Source organism: Squalius cephalus (genome assembly GCF_949319135.1).
Source record: "Squalius cephalus genome assembly, chromosome: 8".
In the NCBI taxonomy this organism is placed as follows: domain Eukaryota; kingdom Metazoa; phylum Chordata; class Actinopteri; order Cypriniformes; family Leuciscidae; genus Squalius; species Squalius cephalus.
The window spans coordinates 41,751,097-41,774,004 of record NC_137129.1 but is presented as its reverse complement, the minus strand read 5'-3'; the positions used below and the strand labels follow the sequence as shown (position 1 = coordinate 41,774,004).

General features: G+C 36.9%; 1 protein-coding gene across 1 annotated transcript in view; it reads left to right on the top strand.

The window, feature by feature from the left end:
- The window catches only part of LOC307162985 (uncharacterized protein), a gene marked incomplete at its 5' end in the record, with an annotated part of 37,221 nt that extends 16,739 nt beyond the window's left edge, over nt 1-20,482 (top strand). The window contains 6 exons of the mRNA XM_079878777.1: nt 3,188-3,235; nt 12,758-12,994; nt 13,078-13,341; nt 18,291-18,569; nt 18,769-19,074; nt 19,299-20,482. Coding sequence (XP_079734903.1) covers nt 3,188-3,235; nt 12,758-12,994; nt 13,078-13,341; nt 18,291-18,569; nt 18,769-19,074; nt 19,299-19,405 — 1,241 coding nt within the window. The 3' untranslated portion in view covers nt 19,406-20,482. The remainder of the gene's footprint in view (nt 1-3,187; nt 3,236-12,757; nt 12,995-13,077; nt 13,342-18,290; nt 18,570-18,768; nt 19,075-19,298) is intronic.
- Nucleotides 20,483-22,908: the final 2,426 nt, after the last annotated feature.

Here is a 22,908-nt window from a genome sequence, read left to right as displayed (position 1 = left end):
GTTTATGGGCTCTGGTTAGAAATTAAATGTTTATTTTTTATTTTCTTTCATTCTCAAGAGAAACAGTATTCCTAAACTGTGACTTCATTTTCTTTCTTTCTTTCAGCTGTTTCTAATGTCTGTTTATGGGTCACCTCTAATTTAATAAGAATAATTAATCATGCCAGTCCCTGTTTATTATGATCATCTGATGATGCTTCAGACTTTTCACATTTGACAGTTTCTTTAAACGTTTACAGGATCAAGATCAAGAGTTTATGTGTGTAACAGTATTGTTCTCTGGTGTTGTTTCAGGCAGATGGAAACGACGTATGGTTGCAGTGAAGCATTAGTGGTCTAAATGCTCTGGACTTACTGGACTACTAGACAATTTTTCATTCTTAAGTTTACAATATTTCGCACTAAAAGCATAAATGTACTGTTTTTTCACAAGGTGCTCATTAGCTAAAAACAAAAAAAGTGAATGTGAGACTCAAGCAAATATGACAAACATGCATTCCCTTTTGCTCCAGTAGAAAAAAATGATAATCCACGATTGCATTTAATGACTTTCCAAATTAAGAAAAATATATATCTAGAGATTGATTACAGCTGTTAGAAGAGAGAAAGATGTCAAATTTACTGTCACTACCTCAGCCGTTGTGTTAGATAAGCACACAATTCAGATAACACAAAGCCAAAGCACAAAATAACTCTTGTTTTATAGAAATATATGTACGTAGATATAATATGTAACATAAACCATAATGTATATAACTTAAAAAAAAGTAACAGTTATTAAAATGAAAAGCCATAAAATGTGAAGTGCCCCACTGGAAATCCAGCAATTTTCTGTGTATTTTCTGTGTTTCTGTGGACAAATTCTGTGTATGGGTTACCATACTTGCCCTTCACACGTCACTTTCATTTTACTGTAAAATTTTAATAATATATTTATTTATACCAGACATTTTTATAACAGCATGCGAGCAATACAACCTTGCATGATGAATTGGTCTTTTACCTTCTCTTCATTTTTAATAAAAAAACGGCCAATGATGATTCTGAAAGAAAATGCACAGGGTTTGTTATAGTAACAAACACAACTTTCACGCACATCTGACTAACAGATTAACTGTTATTTTAGTGTTGTTGTTAATGTTGTGGTTATTTTAGCAAACAGTTTGCTTTGTATATTCACGGATATACCCCCCCCCCCCCCCCCCACCCCACACACACACACACACACACACCCCTGTATATAGGGGATAGGGAAAGATTTAGACTGTGAATATGCTTTCCATTGAAGTGAATGAAGTCTGGTTTCACGTTAGTGTCATGTGACACATTTCTTGTTGTATTCCTCATGTTTAAGCTGGTTTGGATAAAAGTGTCTGCTGAATATTTTATGAGCTGCTCAGAAATTGTTCATCTTTATAGAGTGTGTCTAATGTACGTGTGTGAATGGTATTTTTATTTAAAAATAAAATGCTTAAAATACAAAAAGGTTGATAACAATGTGATGTTTTATGTTTGGTCTAGGAGACTGAAAGACATATTAAGAGACCACTGCAAAATGATCCGTTTTGACCTTTTATAGGTTTTTGAGTGAAATTAACATTGTTGTTTTATTCCATAAATTACTTGCAGCATTTATCCTATATTCAATCAATTTAGTCTTTAGGGCATTTATATGCATAAAAGCACATTTAATAAATAAACACAAATGTTTTCACAACCTCATATAATAAAAAGACAAGTTCATATTCATTTTTGAACAACAATGCAAACTTATTTTATGCATGAAGAGTCCAAAAATGTATGTTGTCAGTCCCAGAACTGTAGGTCCTGAGAGGATCAATAAATTAATTCTGATATGATACTGGATAATATAAACCTTATGAGAAACAGAAAAATACAACTTCCCATTGAATATTTAAAATAAGCATATAAGAAAATGTATTCTTGTAAACCGAGATTATATGAAGAATACAGTGTGTGGATCTTGACATGCAATCACAATAAAATTGTTTTTAATCTCTAAAGAGAGTGTGAAAAGTGTGTATATAGCGCCACCTACCTGTCTTTCTTTGAATTAAATAGGACAGTCAGCTTCATCAGGTTCCTCAGATTCATCAAATATATCCCTACAAAAATATTGACAAGAAATTTAAGTAGGCTATTCTACGGCTGCACTTTTCCCACATGCATGACCTGCATTTAAATTTAATATTAAAATTCCATTAAATTGAATCGAATAATTCTTGAGTAGCATGTTTTAATTGAATAATTGATTATGGATTGTACAATTCAAATTGCTAGATTTTTTTTTATATTAATTTAAATACATAAATCTTTTTAAGGTTTTTACTCAGTGCAGGAATGAAGACGCAGGTGTGATTTCATCTTCAGCCAGTGAGAGGCAGCAATCGCACAATACACCTAGAAGAGATGGTAAATATAAAGTTTTTTTTTTTTTTTTTTTACCTTCTGCTAATACATCGTGAAGGAATGAAATAATTCATTCATTCATTCATTCATTCATTGTGTGGGGGTTTCCTTTTTCTTTATTTTAATTACAGCCTATTTATTAATTGCGAAAAAATGACAAAATAAATAAATGTGTTATTGGATAAAATAGTGTGTTTGCTGAACTTCTTAAAGAAGGTTAAACAGTAATTAATCTACAAACAGCAATCTACCTTTTCATATTCTGTGGTAAATGTTTTATGATCAACCATATTAGCCCTTATCAGGCAAAACATTGATATTTTTAGTTTACATGCACTTTTAGTGAAAGTGCAGGAAAACACAATGTAAGCCTAAATCACAGCTGTATTATAAGTAAAACAGAAATTAGGCCTATACTGTTTCACATGTTTTTGTTATCATTGCAACGGGAAAAGACCATGAAATCCTAATTAAATGAAGTTCAAATGTAGTATTTTTAATATCATGACTAGCAAGTTACAAAGCCTGTTGGATTGATCACTTCCCTCTAATCTGTTGGCCAATAGTGTTAATACACTCCGCCTTATGCCCAACTTTCACGACCAGTAAAGATCTTTCTGCAGAAATAAAGCGCTCGACATTCAGAGACACTTCCAGATTTCATCAGTGAAACACACTGATGCAGTGACGCGCGCTGGAATTGAATGGGAAACATATCACGCGCTCTCGTTTAAAAACCTTATCTTTATCGAGGTAGCGATAGTCTGTCTTATTTCTCACTCTAGTCTGAGTGATGCGCTTCAAGGTAAGAACAGTTCATTTGTTTTTCTTCTGATCCGCAGCAGAGACGCGGTTATCTACAAATGTTTAAACTAAACCTTTCGAGTTTGCTTATTTAATATATTTATTTCTCATTCATTAATAAACTGAAAATATTTTAGAGTTCTCATAACAACATTACATGTCTCTAACATTATGTTTTATGCCATTGCTCTGTTAAAGCATGTCAAACGAACTAATCGAAAGCGCAAACAGGCTTTTTGTGTTTTATTGAGGAGTCAGCATCTGTTTCACGCACTTTCCTCACGAGATCAGCTCGAGATCACGTATTTCCCGCGTCTCTGAGCGACTCTGTCCACATAAATGAAGTAAAACTCCATCTCACGTGCTTTCAGTTTCGAGTGCCTTTGGGAACGGGCACCAGTTACGAGTGTTATAAAGTCAGAATAATGAGATGAGATATTGCGTAATATAGGCCAAGGCTAACGTTGCAGTTTCGAGATATAGGCCTAAAGTCAGAATTGGGATATCAAGTCAGAATTGTGAGATTTGAAGTCAGAATTGTGTGATATAAAGTCGCAATTGCGAGAAAAAAAACTCGGAATTCTGACTTTTCCCCCCGAAAATTGCAAGTGTAGGCCTATATCCCAGCGACTATAGCCACAGAATAAAAAAATAAAAAAGGTAATTGCGATTTTTTTATCTCACAATTCTGACTTTATAACACACAATTGCGACTTTATATCACGCAATTCTGAGAAAAAAAGTCAGAACTGTGAGATAAAAAAATCGCAATTACCTTTTTTATTTTTTATTCTGTGGCGGAAACAAGCTTCCATAGATTTGTAATGAGACGCTTCGAAAGATTTTTCAGCAAGTTTGGGTTTCGTGAAAAGTCAAGTAGTCAATTATTTTCTTTGCGCTAGTTGCTGGTCTGTTACAGAATTGATTTTAGATTGACAGGCACCAGCAATCTCTCTGAGCTCATTCTGAGTGCAGGAACATCTGTTAGATGTCTGAAGTCTGAGCAGAGATTATTGATGATCCCTGAGACTGTACTGGGCCAAAACTGACACTGTCATGTCACAGTGCTGAAAAATAACTTTTCCATTTATTACATACTCTAGCAGTTTATTATGACCCGAAAATATATTTACACTTTAATAACATAAAAGGTCTCTAACATTGTGTTTTGCACCTCTGCTTTGGCAAAGCATCTGTTGATTGAACTAGAACCAAAATTGCAATATGGTTTAGTGCACTTAGCTTATCAAATATCTGTAATTTAATTAAATTAGTACAGTCAATATATTTATTGCACCCTATTGATAAGAATTGTTGCCCCAGTAAAGTGTTTTTATTGTTGTTTTCCTCAGAGAGACACCATCTCCACTACATGATTACATCCATGACTGAAGCACACTCGTTTATTTTCAGTTCTCTGTGTCTGTGTGATGATGGAAAGATCTCTCATTACTGTAACGAAGTTGAAGCCTGGACAAGCAAGATTCTGACTATAGATGACTCGACTAAAGCTTCTGCAGAATCAGATGATTATAGAGACAAACATCAGCTGTACAAACTGTCAAACTGCACAGACTCACTGTGTTCTGGTGAGATTCATGCTTTACTCTTATTAATTATCAGACATTATATTTACTGTGAGTTTCTCATGAGTGTTGATCTGTGATTGTAGATCATGTTCTTCAGAGAATAATTGGCTGTGAACTTGAGAAACTTCCTGATGGATCAGTGAATCTGACTGTCTTTGATGAATATGGATTTGATGGAGAGGATTTTATATCCTTTAATTATGACACTATGCAGTGGATTGATAAAAGCCCCAAAGCCAAAGAAACTAAAGAGAAATGGGATCGTCAAACTGATCACAACCAGTTCCTGCAGTATTACCTCAAGACCTGCACTGACTGGATCTCAGCGTTTAACAACACAAACAAGAGTAAGTTTTAATCAGAGCACTTTATTAAGCCACTTTGTTTGTGAGTGAGTGAGTGAGTGTGTGTGTGTGTGTGTGTGTGTGGGGGGGGGGGGGCTACCATCACTTCCGCTAGAGCATCGTCCACGAGACATACCTATGCGTTGAAGTGGAACCTCTTCGTCAACTGGTGTTCTTCCCGACGTGAAGACCCCACGAAATGCCCGATCAGTGTTGTGCTGAAGGGTTTGAGCGAAGGCTGTCTCCCTCCACCCTGAAAGTGTATGTTGCCGCCATTGCCACACATCATGATACACTTGAAGGTAAGTCTCTGGGAAAGCATGACCTGATCGTCAGGTTCCTGAGGGGAGCCAGGAGACTGAATCCTCCTCGCCCTCCTCTTGGTCCCTCTTGGGACCTCTCAGTGGTTTTAACTGTCCTGCAGAGTGCTCCCTTTGAGCCTCTGCAATAAGTGGAGCTTAAGTTCCTGTCAATTAAGACAGCGCTCCTGGTTGCATTGGCCTCCATCAAGAGGGTAGGGGACCTGCAATGATGGTAAAAACGAAGTGATGCTTTTAAATATTAAATTAAAACCGCCAGTAGGTGATGAGTCATCGAGTCATTCAATCAGTAACGAAGCAAGTGGCTGTCTTTATGAATTAATCATTGAATCATTGACTCTAAAGATTCGTTCACAATCATTGCTGTGTGCTGCAGTTCTGCTGTGGCTTTCATTGGAGCTATTCATTTATTGTAAAAATACTGACAACTGTGTTGAAAATGGACATCACTTAATATTAATATTTAGTTTGTTGAACTGTTGTATAAAATCAATGTCACATTCGCAATCGTGTGGATCTTCATATAATGTGATCAACATTAAACACAGGAACTCACACAGGGTATGTCTTTGTAGCAAAATTTAACCTGAGAGAAATGCATGCTCAGTTTAAATCGTATTTTAAGATGAGGTAGTATTAAAGGAACGGCAAAATTCAGCATTTTGTTCCCGCACCCCCTTGTCACCTCACGGTTTGAGAACCACCACAAACCCAGTTTGAGAACCACTGCCTTTACATATCTTTGTAAAACGAAAAATAATAATAATATTACAAATAATTATTAGTATTAACCACCCAAACACAATTTAAAACAAACTGCATGATACCAGTGCTCTGTGAAAAAGTCAGTAATTATTTAATGCCATATTACAAGACTGAAGCATTCTTACACAAAAACAAATTGCACAAACTTTCCATTTGCATTTGAAATTTAACTCAAAAAGTTTAGTTACTTTCTCAGAAAGGTCCCTCACTTCGGTAACTGTCCATGTTGGATCTGTCCCTGTTGTTTTAAAAAGTAATCACGGAAAGCAAAACAAGGCATTAGCATGACCGCATCCAGCTATCCAGGCCGATAGACCGCAGTCTGATGGAGATAGGCGCGCATGAGCGCGTGCGCGGGCGGCACGCGCAGCTTGGGGCGCTAACAGAAGCGCCCCAGAGAACGTCTAATGAGGGGAGAAGTGCCACTCAATAAACTTCCGGTTGCAGTTCCACTCTGGCTCCATATGAGGTCGCTCACATGACGAGTGCAGAATGAATGGAGGTCTATGGAGCTATACCGCTCAAAATCCACTTTTCTTAGGATATAATTTTTTGTCTAGTAATTTGAATGTTGTTTTCGAAAGGGGATGCAAAGCAATTACACATTGCTTGGTGTTAGATTTTTTAGAGTCACTTATTTGCTTTAAAAAGTCTTTCAAAATGTCAGAATGCTGACGTCATTAGCAGAATGCTAGCGTGTTATGGGCAACAACAACTCAACCTGTAAGAAATCGAAAAGAAATAAGTACTCGTTCATTCAACTTTCGATCTATAACCCATGTTGAACTTGCAAAACCTACAATCAAATCTGAGATTTCTCAACAGCAATCGGGTGAGGGAGACAAATTTAGCCGTCTAGCCCCATTGACTCCCATTCATTTTGCACTCATGGCGAGCGCCCCCAGTGGAACTCTGATTGGAACTACAACCAATAGGACTTAATAGGGCGTTGGAGTGAACAGGCTTTCCGTAGACGGGCTTTGAGCGCCCATAGCTGACTAGATTTGAGCTCGCTGATTGGCTACAGTTTATGTCAAACATGTATATCTTAAATCAGCAATTGGCTAAGCTGCTCCACAGACTCGCCTCTCTGGGGCGCTTTCTCTAGCGCCCCAGAGCTGATGAGACGTGCACGCAGGTGGAGGAGACGTGTTGAAAAAGCAGACATTTTTAATTTCTATCATATTTTTCACATATACTGGGTGCATTTAATATCTTAAACACACAAATACTGACAATTTGTATGTATGATTTATGTATGTATTTACTTATTTATTTAATGAGTGTGGCTCATAAACTGTGGTCTGGCTCATGGGGGGGCGGCGCCCTAGCGCCCTCTATTGGCCAGCCGCCCCTGCCTACATGTGTCTTGGCCATTGCACACTGACGCCGCCTTCACACTGGCAGTTGAAATCAGCTCCGTAATACACAATACGCCCCCAGCGGACGTCGTACACAATGGTGAAAAGCGTCGGAAGCGAGTATATTTAAATATTGAATTATTTATTTGTATTAACTGCCCTAATAACGTTAAAACATCATGAAAATAAAAAAATGACATGACAACTAATTGTTATAAAATCATTATTTATTTTATTAAAAGTTAAGAATCCAGGTTTGTTTATCAGTACCATAGCAACGCTAACTTCCGTTGGGATTTTCGGATAGAAACCGTCCGTAGCCTTTCGCAAGAGTTCAATTTTTTTAACGCATCCGGATGGCCAACGGACACGATTTTTTTCGCACCGCTCTCGTTCGCACCTGGTTCGGACCCATTCGCATGCAGTCTGCGAATCTCCATAGGAAATGAATGACTTCCGGTCGTTTCGCTGCCGTATCGGAGCTGATTTCAACTGCCAGTGTGAAGGCGGCGTGAGTCCGAAATTCGCATCCGAAATTTTCGCACGTTAAAAAAAAAAATCGACCTCACCTTATGTCAATCACGCTTGCACACTGTACACGAAACTTTCGTCCGTAATAAAAAAATTCGGATCGGGTTCGATTTTCTGCATTTTTCGCATCCACAGCCAGTATTTTGAGAGGTTTTTTTGACAATTCAGAGCCACCGTACGAACGACAAAATCCAGAATGGAGTCTGACAAGTTGATACACTTCGTCTCGCAGCACATAGCCTACTGTATGAAAAACAAAATGCGGATTACAAAAACACTGAATTCGGATTAGAAAATGAATAAACCTCCCCTTTCAATCAGATCGAAATTTTGGATCGATTAAGTTGTGATTGAGCAGCCAATTCGATTAATTTGGGTATAAAATATAACCTGTATACAGCTGTTCTCTCTGCCCAGCGCTTCCGCCGGCCGTGTGTGTGTGAGTGTGTCCATACTCCATACCTTAGACATACTGCCCGTCTCTGTTCAAGATCGATTGGTTCACGGAAATTGGTGGTCTTCTTTTTAATATGTGGCTCCAGTATCGCTAGCAAAGCATCAAACTGTTCCACTGACATTCTGAGGTAAATTTTGAATCGCTCGGGATAATTTCGCAACTCCTTGATAAGGAGGTGAAACTCTCCTTCCTCTCAGTGCCTCTTTCTTTTTCTCTTTTTAAGAAAGAGGACAACAAAATCATCCTCACTGCTTGACAAATCCATTTAGTATTTTTTGCGTTTTTTTCCGCAAAGGTTTAATAAATACGCATCAGACTCAGTGTGCAAGGTTTCTGTGCGTGACGAATTTTAAGGCTGACGAACACGAAAAAACGCATACGAAAATTTCGGACTCAGTGTGCAATGGCCTTAAAAAAAATCTCTGATTATCGTTTACTTGATTGTTTGAGTTAAACATACCAAAATAATTGACTAAAAATCCAACAGTTAATTTTATCTCAAATTTACAGTTATATTAAAAAAAAATTTGACTAACCAACTATTTCTTTATAATACACTTAATATATTTGTGACATTTCTATCAAAATATTTGAGAATGGAGAATTAAACTGATCTGTTTAAAGAAACAAAAAATATTACTTAATTCAAATCAATATTATTAATATATTTAACACACTCTTAAGAAATTGAGTAAGTTTACTCAATTAAAACAGTGTAGCCTACACCTCCCCCGCCCTCTGAAGTGACACAACTCAACGGTTGAGTGAGTGCCGGCTGTTTGAATTCTTTCCAGTCCAGAACAGTTCTTCTCCTTTCGGCGTCGCAGATTTGGTGCATTTCCTCAGTGAAATTCAGGTTTGTGAATGTTTTATTTTATCTATATAATCATTACTGTGCTTTAAATCATTTTATTTAATGCAAAACAACATACAGAGGCGTAATGTGACACCTAAACGAGAGTCGCGCCTGTCTTTTCACATTATTGAAACGCCTCGAAGTTCACCCACAGAGGCGAGTCCTTCTCCGGCACGAGAACCAGCGCTGATCCGGTGGAAATTGGATAACAGACTGGTTGATTACACTTTAATTAGGCTACCTGAATGTTTAAATGTTTCATTTTTACTTCTAAAATGTTTGTTTAAATGTAGGCAATATTGTATACATGTTAAAACAGTGTAAAATGTACTTGAACCTGATGTCAATCGTGTGGAAAGTACAGCCCACTACTACATTTCAGTTCAGGGAAGAGAGCGGAAGAATGGCTGAAGCCCTTGGCAAGAGACCCTTACCACCACCACAACCACCCGCTGCAGGGAAAAAAACGCGCTCAGAATCGCAAATAAAATCTGATAAAAAAAAGGACCCAAGTAAACAGAACAGAACCCGAGTAAACATTGGCACTGCTTTCCATCGCTGGAGACAACTAATGGACATGAAATAAATGAGGTTCGACTCCGAACTTGCAACATTTCTTTTGGATTGGTAAGTAAGATGCTGTTAATACTTCGCTAGAAGTTTGTTTTATATGTTTGTGTAGTTTTTTCGGGAAGTTATAACATAGAAATGTATTGAAGGCTGTTCGATAAACGTGCTAATGTTAGCGATGGCTAACCATAGCTGTTAGCGTTTGATAGTTAGCTCTACCCACAGATCCGATCCGGTTTTCACCTGTTATCTACCAGAGCCCGTCTCTACCAAGCTGATGCTAAAATGTAACATTAGCTAAGAAGCTTGAAATGTCTTCGATGATAATGAACCCCAAATGGACGCATGAAACGTAACGGAAAACATTGCAAGGTGTAATGAGACCGAATGTTTTTTGGTGACTAATGATAACTTAGCTAGAAGAGGTATTGCTAATGAAAATCAAACTTGATATATGCTGCTAAATTAGCATCAGGCGGGCAGCATACGTAACACTAGATGTTGTCCCTAGTTTCACTTGTATATGTGCAGCTAAGAATACTTCATAATTTTTAACTAAACTACAACTACAGCAGCAGCATGTTCTTCAGTAGTCAGCAGCCATATCACCCTGTAGCCCAAGACTGGTTGCCCACTGAAGCTAAGCAGGGCTGAGCCTGGTTAGTACCTGGATGGGAGACCTCCTGAGAAAACCAGGTTGCTGCTGGAAGAGGTGTTAGTGAGGCCAGCAGGGGGTGCTCACCCTGTGGTCTGTGTGGGTCCTAATGCCCCAGTGTAGTGATGGGGACACTATACTGTCAAAGAGCACCGTCCTTCGGATGAGACGTAAAACCGAGGTCCTGACTCTCTGTGGTCATTAAAAATCCCAAAGAGTAGGGGTGTAACCCCGGCATCCTGGCCAAATTTGCCCACTGGCCTCTGTCCATCATGGCCTCCTAATCTTCTCCATAATACTGATTGGCTTCATCACTCTGTCTCCTCTCCACCAGTAAGCTGGTGTGTGGTGGGCGTTCTGGCGCAATATGGCTGCCGTCGCATCATCCAGGTGGATGCTGCACATTGGTGGTGGTTGAGGAGATCCCCCCTTCTATGTAAAGCGCTTTGAGTGCCGAGAAAAGCGCTATATAAATGTAACGAATTATTACAACAGTTTTGACGATGTTAGGTAAAGTGATGGTAAAGTTATGCAGTGACGATCGACTGGCCAGCTGATTTTGGGATCTGAGACTAGTTCCGGCATTAGGCATAACATTTGTACCTGCAGTGTTGAACTGTGTCATTTTTTTTTTAGGTATGAAGGACCACTGTCATCCACCAACGTTCCTCTGGAGTCAAAACGTCCTCTATTAGGAGTTGGCTCGGCTTCGGCTATGGCTCTAGGGTCGTTGTGAAGGTAGGGGCGGAGCATAGAGACTATGCCATTTCTCGGTTGTTACTCTAGAGTAGACCAACTCACTTTCTGGAGGTATACTGCCCCCATCTGGTATGGAATGTGGAGTATGAATTGATTTTTTGGTGGACATTACACAAGGCACCTTTAAAAACTATAAATGAAGTCATATAACTTATTGATTATTTGTGAGGTGAAAGTGTTTGTATTTTTATAGACCATATACACACTGAAGCTGAATATCTGACTTGCTGCTTCTAAGTGCTTTAAATCAACATGAAATAAATTTTGACTATTTTTCAACTTTTTTTTAAATCTTAATTCATGATCCTAAGTTAATTATATTTCAATCACATGGCATATTTAGAGAAATACCATCCACACAATAGTGATGATAAAACTAAATCAAAAAGTGAAAATAACAGAAGTCAAATGCATCACTTATTTGTATTTGTGTCACATGACGGAGGCCCGTCTGACGAGTCGACTCTGATTGGATGAGACTCGAGAAGAGGCGTGTCCAGTTCTGTATGCATGTTTTTTTTTGTTTGTTTTTTACAATTTGTGCATATTTTAGTAATAACTGAATTTAATTTCAGTCTGCACTTACATTTTTCAAATGACTGCAGAAGACCTTATGGCACAGAATGTCATAGGGACTATTTATGGAGTAAGATTTATATTCATTTACATTCATTTGATTGTCCTGTTTGGCCGTGACAGAATGTTTTGATGTATGTTCAAAGTTTATGCTCTCAGAAACTATAGTGTGAAAACTGTGTTTTAAGATAGTCTTAAAAAGATAATACTGTTAACAACGAATTTAAATTATTTTTACGTCTGGACTTCAACACGTGACGTCAGGAATGAAAACGAAAGTGTGATTCCTCCAGCAGCCAGTGAGGGGCGACAGTGAGCTGATACTCCTAAAGCTCAATACAACCCGGAAGAGACAAGACAAAGATTTACCTCAGTGTTTAATCTGTTCAAGACGATCGTCTGAAATATAATGGACGAAAATGGTTGATTGACTCTACTTTTTAAATATTCTGTGTAGACGTAAGAATGTTTTTGCTCATTTTTGTATTGTTTCTCTCTTTATTTAGCGATGGGCTGCAAGGTAAGAACACGGTTTATTAGTTTCAGTAGACTAGATGCGACCTACAAATTGCAGACACTTACAAACATACTATGAGTAGTATAAAATATAATGTAAAATAAAATACAGTTTTACAATATACTTTATAGTATTGAATGTTTTCAGGTTTTAAGTTAGTTTTATCCACCATTTGTCAATATATGTTTCTATAGCTTGTTTTTTTATACTGTATGTTCCTCAGAGAAACACTTCCTCCACTACAAGTTTACAGTCCTGACCAGATCAGACTCATTCCCAGAGTTCAGTGCTGTGTGTGTTCATGATGACAGACGGATCAAACACTTCAGTAATGAAGAACGAGTCTGGATTCTGACTGATAAAGACTGGACTGAAGCTCCTGAAGATCCTCCTGAGTCTAGAGACTGGTTCATACATCAGATCAGGACTCTGTCAAACTGCACAGACTCACAGTGTTCTGGTGAGATTCATGCTTTACTCTTATTAATTATCAGACATTATATTTACTGTGAGTTTCTCATGAGTGTTGATCTGTGATTGTAGATCATGTTCTTCAGAGAATAATTGGCTGTGAACTTGAGAAACTTCCTGATGGATCAGTGAATCTGACTGTCTTTGATGAATATGGATTTGATGGAGAAGATTTAATATCCTTTAATTATGACTCTATGCAGTGGATTGATAAAAACCCCAAAGCCAAAGAAACTAAAGAGAAATGGGATCGTCAAACTGGACGCAACCAGTTCCTGCAGTATTTCCTCAAGACCTGCACTGACTGGATCTCAGCGTTTCACAACACAAACAAGAGTAAGTTCTGATCAGAGGGTTGTTCCATAAAACAAGATTAGAATACAAGCCAGGCTTATTTTGGTTAGTCAGACTTATTGTCGGTTGATTCTGTTTCATAAAGCAAACTTAAAATAGTTCGAACTCAGTTACTCTGGCAACTTATGCTGGGAAACTAGCCTGGTCCAGGGCAGGCTAACTGTCAGACTAAGCCTCAGTTGTTACACAGATCCTCTAACACTGACCAATAGGAACACAATGACTGACACTATCTCATACCATTATTTCACTTTATTAACTATTATCAGTCCAAAAATAAATATACAGTAAAGAAAATACACTTAAATAAGGCTACAATGATAAATGAGACAATATAGACCTACAAACGTGTTAAGTTGTATTTATGTTAACATTAGTGAAATGTTTGTTAACATTGTTATATACAGTATATATATATACAGTATATCAATTTTTTTTTTTTTTACATAAACAATTGATAGTATACAATATAATTTAACACGTTTGTAGGTCTACAGTGTCTCATTTACAGGGCCGGATTAACCATTAGGGCAACTAGTCACTTGCCCAGGGGCACATGACATCTAAGGGGCCCTGGCAGGTAGGAGGAAATACACAGAAATGTAATAAAGTTATCAAACACTTTACATTCGTCACTGCATAAAATGCATCTACGCGGGTTCATGCAGACTTTCCTCCCTCCCCGCTGAACGCCAGCGATTACTAATTTGTGAAATGCACTCCCGCTGGTTGAGCACGGTAAAGTTCGTTTTAGGTTCGATATTAGCCGGACATTTGTTCTATAGGGTCGGCAGTCTAACAAAGATATCAATAGCAAGATTAGTTTTAACATTATGTGACCATTGTATATCGACATGATGAAAATATTCATTCAAAATCATTCGTGCATTAATGCTGCATAATTATACCTGAGAATGCTTTGACGCGTTTCCACAGCGCACGATGCTTAAGGGAACGTCTGCCAATTCCACTATATGAATTAACTTGTCTAAGAAAATGATTCATAAAATATCAGTTATGTATAAATATATAAATATCAGTTGAGCCTATGTTTACAGACAAAAATGAAAAGACTAAGTTCAGCTTTAGGAGGGGAAGAAATAGGCCAGGATAAGAAGACAGAGAAAAAGAAATAAAAAGATGAGGAGAGAGCAGGTATTGACAAATAATCTAATGACAAGGTTTTAAAGCTAGCCTATTTCTTATAATTTTTTGGCCTTCAAAAGTCCTAAATTGCACATGTAGATCAGAGAAATCCAAATTTTCTTGGGGGAGCATGCCCCCTAACCCCCCTAACTACGCCAGGGCCTTAAGTCTTGTTGCCCAAGGCCCAGGAAATTGTTAATCCGGTCCTGCTCATTTATCATTGTAGCCTATATATATATATATATATATATATATCCTGGTTTTATTTTAGTTTTGTACCCAAGATTTTATTAGATTTATGAATACATTTCTCTCTGGTTTTATTTGGCAGCTATAGTACATTTTTATGGTTATTAGAAGAACATTAGAACATTACAATCTTACAATCTACATCTACATCTACAATCAAGCTTATTAAAGGAGAAGTTAAAATCACGAAATTAAACATTTCAACTGGTAAGATGAATCTGAGCTTAGTAATTGGCTATATTAGCCTATGCTTTATTTACCCCATAGTCCCTTTACAGTTATTTCTATCATAAAAATACATTTGTAGGTTTAAAATTCTAAATAAGGCACATCTAATGTCCAACAACAAACATTTAAATATTATGTACTTTATTATGTCTTTCAATTCAAACACATTTAACACAATTATACAAATAGTTATTTAGTTACTGTAGGCTAATATGTATTCCTTTATTTTATGGAATATTCTTTAATTTTAGAGTTGCATCTTTTCAAAATGTATACATTTGCTCTTAATTTCACGTTATCCTCTCCATAATGTACTGTATAAACTAAATCTAACCAAACATTCTTGCTTTCTCCAAAAAAACAATTATTGCTTTAAAAGCTGTAATTCTCAGCGTTTTAAATAAGCATAAGTCATCTTTGTTAAAGGGTTACTTCAGGATTTAGCATTAAGCTTTGTATTAGTAGAAAACCTGTAGTATTTTAGAATTACCATGCTTTCCACCCTCATATCTCCCTGAGACAAGAGATTTATGTATTTTTTGTCTGGAAAAAATCCTCCGATGACACAAAAATCGTCATTTTGCGTCATCGGAGGATTTTCTGGCCAGAGGCTAAAGACTACAGCCAGTAGATGGCGTTGTTCCGCATGTTTTCAGCCCGCCCATACAGGGAGGGATCTCACTCACAGAATGTACACAGTGTCAGCCGTCTTTCTTTGGAAGCTAAGCTAGCAGGCTCTTGTTCTGTGGAGAAAGCTGAATAGTAGGAGAAAGCTGAGTAAGTAACCATCCTCCTTTTCCCGGACTTGTCCGGCGGGCGAGATCGTTCAAAATGTACGGGATTCAGCTTTTGCTTTCTGCGGTCGCCATTCATTATTTACATGCACACCTTTTGTTTCAATCTAACTGAATTCATTGCGATTGGTGAATGTGAATGTAGTGTTTACATGAACGCTAAACAAGTGATCGGTTGATGTGCGTTTTACCATTGCTAAGAAAAATTCCCGCTCCTCCGTGAGAGATGGGAGACCCGGCGCGTCTCAGTAATTATGCCACCGGCCTCGCGCTGTTCTCCCGCGGCCGTCAGCCTCGTCCTGCTCGCCACAGTAAACATGATGAATGGCGACTGTAGAACGCAAAAGCCGAATCCCGGACATTTTGGACGATCTCTAAATCCCTCGCAAACTCATCACGTAGGCTAGCTTTGTTGTTTTAAACTGCGCACTCTTACCGGTAGGCGTAGTCTCCTAAGGCAGCGAAGCAAGTGCATTCTGGGAGTTGTTGTCTTTCATCCACATAAGCCAAAAATACATTTTCTGGCTTTTCTCAGTCTAGAAGGCTCCAAATTCAAAAATTTCTTCACATTTCTTCTACTCAAATGACCTATTTTAAATACACATTCATCTTCCCAGAGGTGAAGTATCCCTTTAAGTAGCTTAGGTCCTAAACCCAAAACTATATTTTGTAGTATAATTATATTTGGTTTCTTAAAAAATTCCCCCCTGAATTACTTGTTCAATTTGTTTTATTATTTTAAGTATAAAATATAATGAGCTATAAGTTCACTGCAACTTATCCAACATCCTAAAGATAAAAATGTATAATTAAAAGATATTTCTGGTGTTATAAAATATCACATAGCCTATTAATTTCCAAAGCAAAATGTATATATTGGTCAGAATTATTGCACTCCTATTTGGCGCGCATGCGTGCAGCAGCGCTCGTTCAATGTGAAGTTTAGCAGCCAAATGGAAATATTTGCACGACTTTCTAAGATTTACAGATGAAATGTAAGTTTTGCAAACACCATGTCTCAAACGCATAAAACAGCACAAAATATACGCTGTTTGATGGTGGATCGATTTGATCTATGATCGACCTCTAGGGCTGCTTAAAGGAGAAGTTCACTTTTAAAAAAACTTTTGCTGATAATTTACTCACCCCCATGTCATCCAAGATGTCCATGTCTTTCTTTCTTCAGTCGAAAAGAAATTAAGGTTTTTGATGAAAACATTCCAGGATTTTTCCCCATATTATGGATTCTAATGGGACCCAAACGGTTCAAGGTCCAAATGACAGTTTCAGTGCAGCTGCAAAGGGCTTTAAACGATACCAGACGATGAATAAGGGTCTTATCTATCGAAACGATCGGTCATTTCAAAAATAAATAAAAAAGTTTAAGTTTTATAAGCACAAATGTTCGCCTTGCTCTGTTCTGTGATGCGCGTTCGTGACGTCACGTAATACGCAATTACGTTGAAAAGGTCACGCTTGAAAAATGTTCTTTTTGGCTTTTTAATATTAAAACACCCAGGATACGCACACGAATGGGCATTTTAAACGTTAAACTGACACAAATACATTTTAAAATGTGTATATGGTCCTCCTCCCGCACATTTGTAAACACATCAAACTTGACCTTTTCAACGTAATTGCGTATTACGTGACGTCACGAACGCGCATCACAGAACAGAGCAAGGCGAACATTTGTGCTTATAAAACTTAAACTTTTTTATTTATTTTTGAAATGACCGATCGTTTCGATAGATAAGACCCTTATTCATCGTCTGGTATCGTTTAAAGCCCTTTGCAGCTGCACTGAAACTGTCATTTGGACCTTGAACCGTTTGGGTCCCATTAGAATCCATAATATGGGGAAAAATCCTGGAATGTTTTCATCAAAAACCTTAATTTCTTTTCGACTGAAGAAAGAAAGACATGGACATCTTGGATGACATGGGGGTGAGTAAATTATCAGCAAAAGTTTTTTTTAAAGTGAACTTCTCCTTTAAGAAACGCGTGCACACGCAGTTATCTAGACTAGATCAACCTGGATCAAATTAGTGGGATTGCGTGAACTTGAATTACCTTTTATGAAACCGCTTTAGCCCCAACTTTTTTGTTAGGTTTATTCAAGTCGGGTTTTGGAGTTTAATCCCCGCTTTTCTTAGCATCTTTTTTGGAACAACCCTCAGATCAGTTTAATTAACTGTGTGTGTGTGTGTGTGTATGTGTGTCTATATGAGTTGAAGATCCTTAAGGAAATGTTCTTGATCATGTTCATCTGGTCTACAGGAGTTGATGTTTATCAGTTAATGTTAAGACTTAAACAGACAGAGAATTATAAAGACAAACCTTTGGTTAAAAGGCTAATTCACCTTGTCATCATTTTGTTACCCTTGTTGTTTCCCTTATGTGGAACACAAAAGATGAATTTATAATTTATAAGAATGCAATTTTTTTCACCACACAGAAACCATCGAGACAGAATCAGTTTCATCATGATTTTTATTCTTCTTTCTTCTCCAGGTTCTCCAGATGTTCATGTCTCTGTGAGTAAATCTCCTGATGATGAAAGTAAACTGGTTCTGGTCTGTCTGGCCACTGGTTTCTACCCCAGAGATGTTCAGATGAACATTAGATTGAACAGAATTAATCTTGAGGATCAAACATCTTCTGGAATCAGACCAAATGATGATGAAACCTTTCAGATGAGAATCAGTGTGAAGATCGACAGAAACCATGAAGGATCTTACGACTGTCTGCTCACTCACAGCAGTCTGACAGAACCAGTTACAGTAAACTGGGGTAAATATGATCATAAATACAGTCACTCGCAAGGAGAACATGATAATGCTGGAATAGATTAAAGTTGCCACCCACAAACAATTACAGTGTCTCAACTCAGTTTAACAGTTTATGATGTTGATATAAAACATTTATTTAAAAATAATTACAATGAGTTTGTTTTTATTTATTTTATGTTTTTTTGTTTTTCATTCTGCAGATGAAAAATGTTCCAACTGTGAACCAGAATCTCAATGGCCTGTTATAGCAGGAGTAATAGCAGGAGTAATATCAGCAGGAATAGCAGGAGTAATAGCAGGAGGAATAGCAGGAGGAACAGCAGGAGTAATAGCAGCAGTAATAGCAGGAGTAACAGCAGGAGGAATAGCAGGAGGAATAGCAGGAGGAATAGCAGAAGGAATAGCAGGAGGAATAGCAGAAGGAATAGCAGTACTAACAGGAGTACTAGCAGGAGTAACATCAGGAGTAATAGCAGCAAGAATAAAAGAAAAGAGAAGGTCAAATGGTGAGTTTTAAATATCCAGCATGATCAAGTTTTTTTTTTCTTTGTTTAAAGACATTTTTAAAATGTATGAACTAGAAATGAAAGGTTTGCCAGTATACAACAGTAGAAATATGTGAACATTGTGATATAAATTTTTATCATTTTGAAATGTGAAGTATGAATAAATGTAAACATATTTATATGTTTACAAGAACATAATATCTATTTTATTCTGTATCTTATAGGTAAGGTGAGAAAGGTTTCCTCTCATGACTCATTGGATCAGAGAGAGATGCCCAGAAGGAGATTCAATCACAAGCTCAATACTGATGGATCTACGACTGGGATGTGAACGGGTTCACAGGCATTAATGAAATGTTTTTATTAATTAGGGCCCAAGCCCTGAAAGGGCGAAGGCCCTATTGTTTCCGTAAGGATTACATTTTTTTTATTTTTTTTGCCTTTTTGCCACTTTTGGGGCCCTTAACATGCTCAAAAACTCTTGAAATTTTGCACACACGTCAGAACCTGCGGCCATCAGGGCCGGGCTGAAGCTGGTACCTGGGCGTGGCAGGGGGACTCGACAGCGCCCCCTGGAATGGTATCCGAAAACTTGGTCCGTAAATCAAACACGCTTGCATATAATAATATGAAACTCGGTACACATATAGATCTCATCAGGCCAAACAACTTTCGTGCTCTAAGTTTTACACCAGCCCAACAGGAAGTCGGCTATTATGGGTTGTTTGAAAAACGCATCCTCTGGAATTTGAAATACTCCTCCTAGAAAATTCATCCAATCGCAACCAAACTCGGTGTGCATGAAGACAAGACATAGAGGATGCTAAATTGCGGACGGATTTTTGATATCTCGAACGGTTTGGCCGTGGCGAGGAAACGAATTTATGGCGAGAAAAGACAAACACGAAGTGTTATAACTTCTGCATACATTGACTGATCTTGATGAAACTTCAGCAGAGTGTTCGTGGTAAGAGGCCGATTAGATGGATGTAGCTATTGTGAGTCAAAGTTATAGCGCCACCATCTGGCAGCAGGAAGTGTGTCACTTTCAAAATGCTTTTGACAAAAGTGTGGGGGTTAGTTTTAACTACAGTAAAAAAAAAAACTCAGTTCATATATTGATCTCATCGACCCGGACAACTTTCTAATTTAAAGTCATTAGCTCTGACCATCAGGAAGTCAGATATTTTGGTCTGAATGTGGATTTTTTTTGCAAAATCAGCCTCTGAATTTTTAGCCACCTTTATCTAAGTGGTTTATTTTATTCCCACCAAACTTTTTCAACATGATAAAAATATATTAATGATGCTAAATTCTTTTTTTTTTCAATTTAATAATTGTTTATGTTTAAAAACATCCAGAATGTTTTTTTAGTCCAAAAAATAAATAAATGATGTCATTCATAGTGCTATACTGCCCTCTTGTGTTCAAAGTCAGGTAGGCCTATTGTATCTATATAAAAGTATACTAGGTATGTGACGGTGAGGAATATTTTATCACCGGTTAATCAACGTGTGACACCGCTGGGGGCTTTTGAATTGCTAACTTAAAAACTAAAGTAAAATATGTTCGTCCGCACTGACATGGATAATGGTGCAGAGCGAGCGTTTTCAATGAATTCCTATGGAAGTAGGAATGAACTAAAAAACGTTCGCTCTTCTCTGCCCGTTCCTCGCCGTGGACGCACACCATATATATATATATATATATATATATATGTATTTTTTTTGTTACATATATATATATATATATATATATATATATATATATATATATATAATGTACATATATATATATATATAATGTATACATAAGTAATTTTACTCAGTTACCAGTGAGCGGTTAGTAGTCTCGGCTGATATATCACTAGTCCACCCATTATAGAGTTTAAAACACAGTGTGTGTGTGTTATTCGCTGTATCTCTGTGTCTTCTGCTGCTAAGATACTGACAGGAAGTGAGATTATTATGGGGTGCATGAGTTTCAAAATACTTCAGAAATACTTTTTACATTTGTAGTTTAATAGTTGTATTTAAATAATTATGAAATAATAAATAAAATTAAACATGTTAAAACTGGTTAAAGGGCTGGTATAATGCCCTTTTCACAAGATGTCCTGATGTCCCCAGAGTGTGTATGTGAAGTTTTAGCTCAAAATACCTCACAGATATTTTTATATAGCATGTTAAAATTGTACATTTTTGAGGGTGAGCAAAAACGTATAGTTTTTGTGTCTGTCCCTTTAAATGCAAATGAGCTGCTGCTCCCGGCACAGGGGGTGGAGCTTCAACAGCTTCCACTCACACGGACATGCACTGAAAATTTCTAAAACTTTGAGCCTTTTATGTTCAAACCGTCAGAAAGATGAAGAGAAGAAGAGGCAACATGTAGACAACATTTCTGAATGGTTATTTGATGAATTTATGTAGCTTTTGTGTCATTGATTAGCATATTTTGTCATGATAATCTATAAATCGTGTTCCAGGGGGCGGGGTTTATGTTAATTTTAGGCTTAGTGATGTCAATAACCCGGGAGGAATGTGGTGTAGTCTCTACCAGCCGTTTGTTGTAGTCCTTAAAAAGCGATTTCTTTAAAAGCAAATCTCTCCCTTTGCTTTGAACTTTGAGCGTTGTAACTTTGCAGATGTTGATTATGCTCAAACAGCAACATTACACACTAACTACAGTTAGTCCACCCACCCAATTAATTACTAGATAGTGTTTGTTGATAAATCTAACAAAACTGAGTCTTTATTTTAATCATTGTTATTTTGTATTTCTCACTAGAGTCTCTCTTCTCTTTGATGAATCAATACATTATCTACTGTAAGAGTTTTTATTCTTCCGAAAGAGTTATTCTACTGTAACTGTTTAGAGTTATTAATCTACTGTAACTGTTAGAGTTATTAATCTACTGTGACTGTAAGAGTTATTAATCTACTGTAACTGTTAGAGTTATTAATCTACTGTGACTGTAAGAGTTATTAATCTACTGTAACTGTTTAGAGTTATTAATATACTGTAACTGTTTAGAGTTATTAATCTACTGTAACTGTAAGAGTTATTAATCTACTGTAACTGTAAGAGTTATTAATCTACTGTAACTGTAAGAGTTATTAATCTACTGTAACTGTTTAGAGTTATTAATCTACTGTAACTGTAAGCCTTATTAATCTACTGTAACTGTAAGCCTTATTAATCTACTGTAACTGTAAGAGTTATTAATATACTGTAACTGTACGAGTTATTAATCTACTGTAACTGTAAGAGTTATTAATATACTGTAACTGTAAGAGTTATTAATCTACTGTAACTGTAAGAGTTATTAATATACTGTAACTGTACGAGTTATTAATCTACTGTAACTGAAAGCCTTATTAATCTACTCTAACTGTAAGAGTTATTAATCTACTGTAACTGAAAGCCTTATTAATCTACTGTAACTGTAAGTTATTAATCTACTGTAACTGCAAGAGTTATTAATCTACTGTAACTGTAAGAGTTATTAATCTACTGTAACTGTAAGAGTTATTAATATACTGTAACTGTACGAGTTATTAATCTACTGTAACTGAAAGCCTTATTAATCTACTGTAACTGTAAGAGTTATTAATCTACTGTAACTGCAAGAGTTATTAATCTACTGTAACTGTAAGAGTTATTAATCTACTGTAACTGTAAGAGTTATTAATCTACTGTAACTGTAAGAGTTATTAATCTACTGTAACTGAAAGCCTTATTAATCTACTGTAACTGTAAGAGTTATTAATATACTGTAACTGTACGAGTTATTAATATACTGTAACTGTAAGAGTTATTAATATACTGTAACTG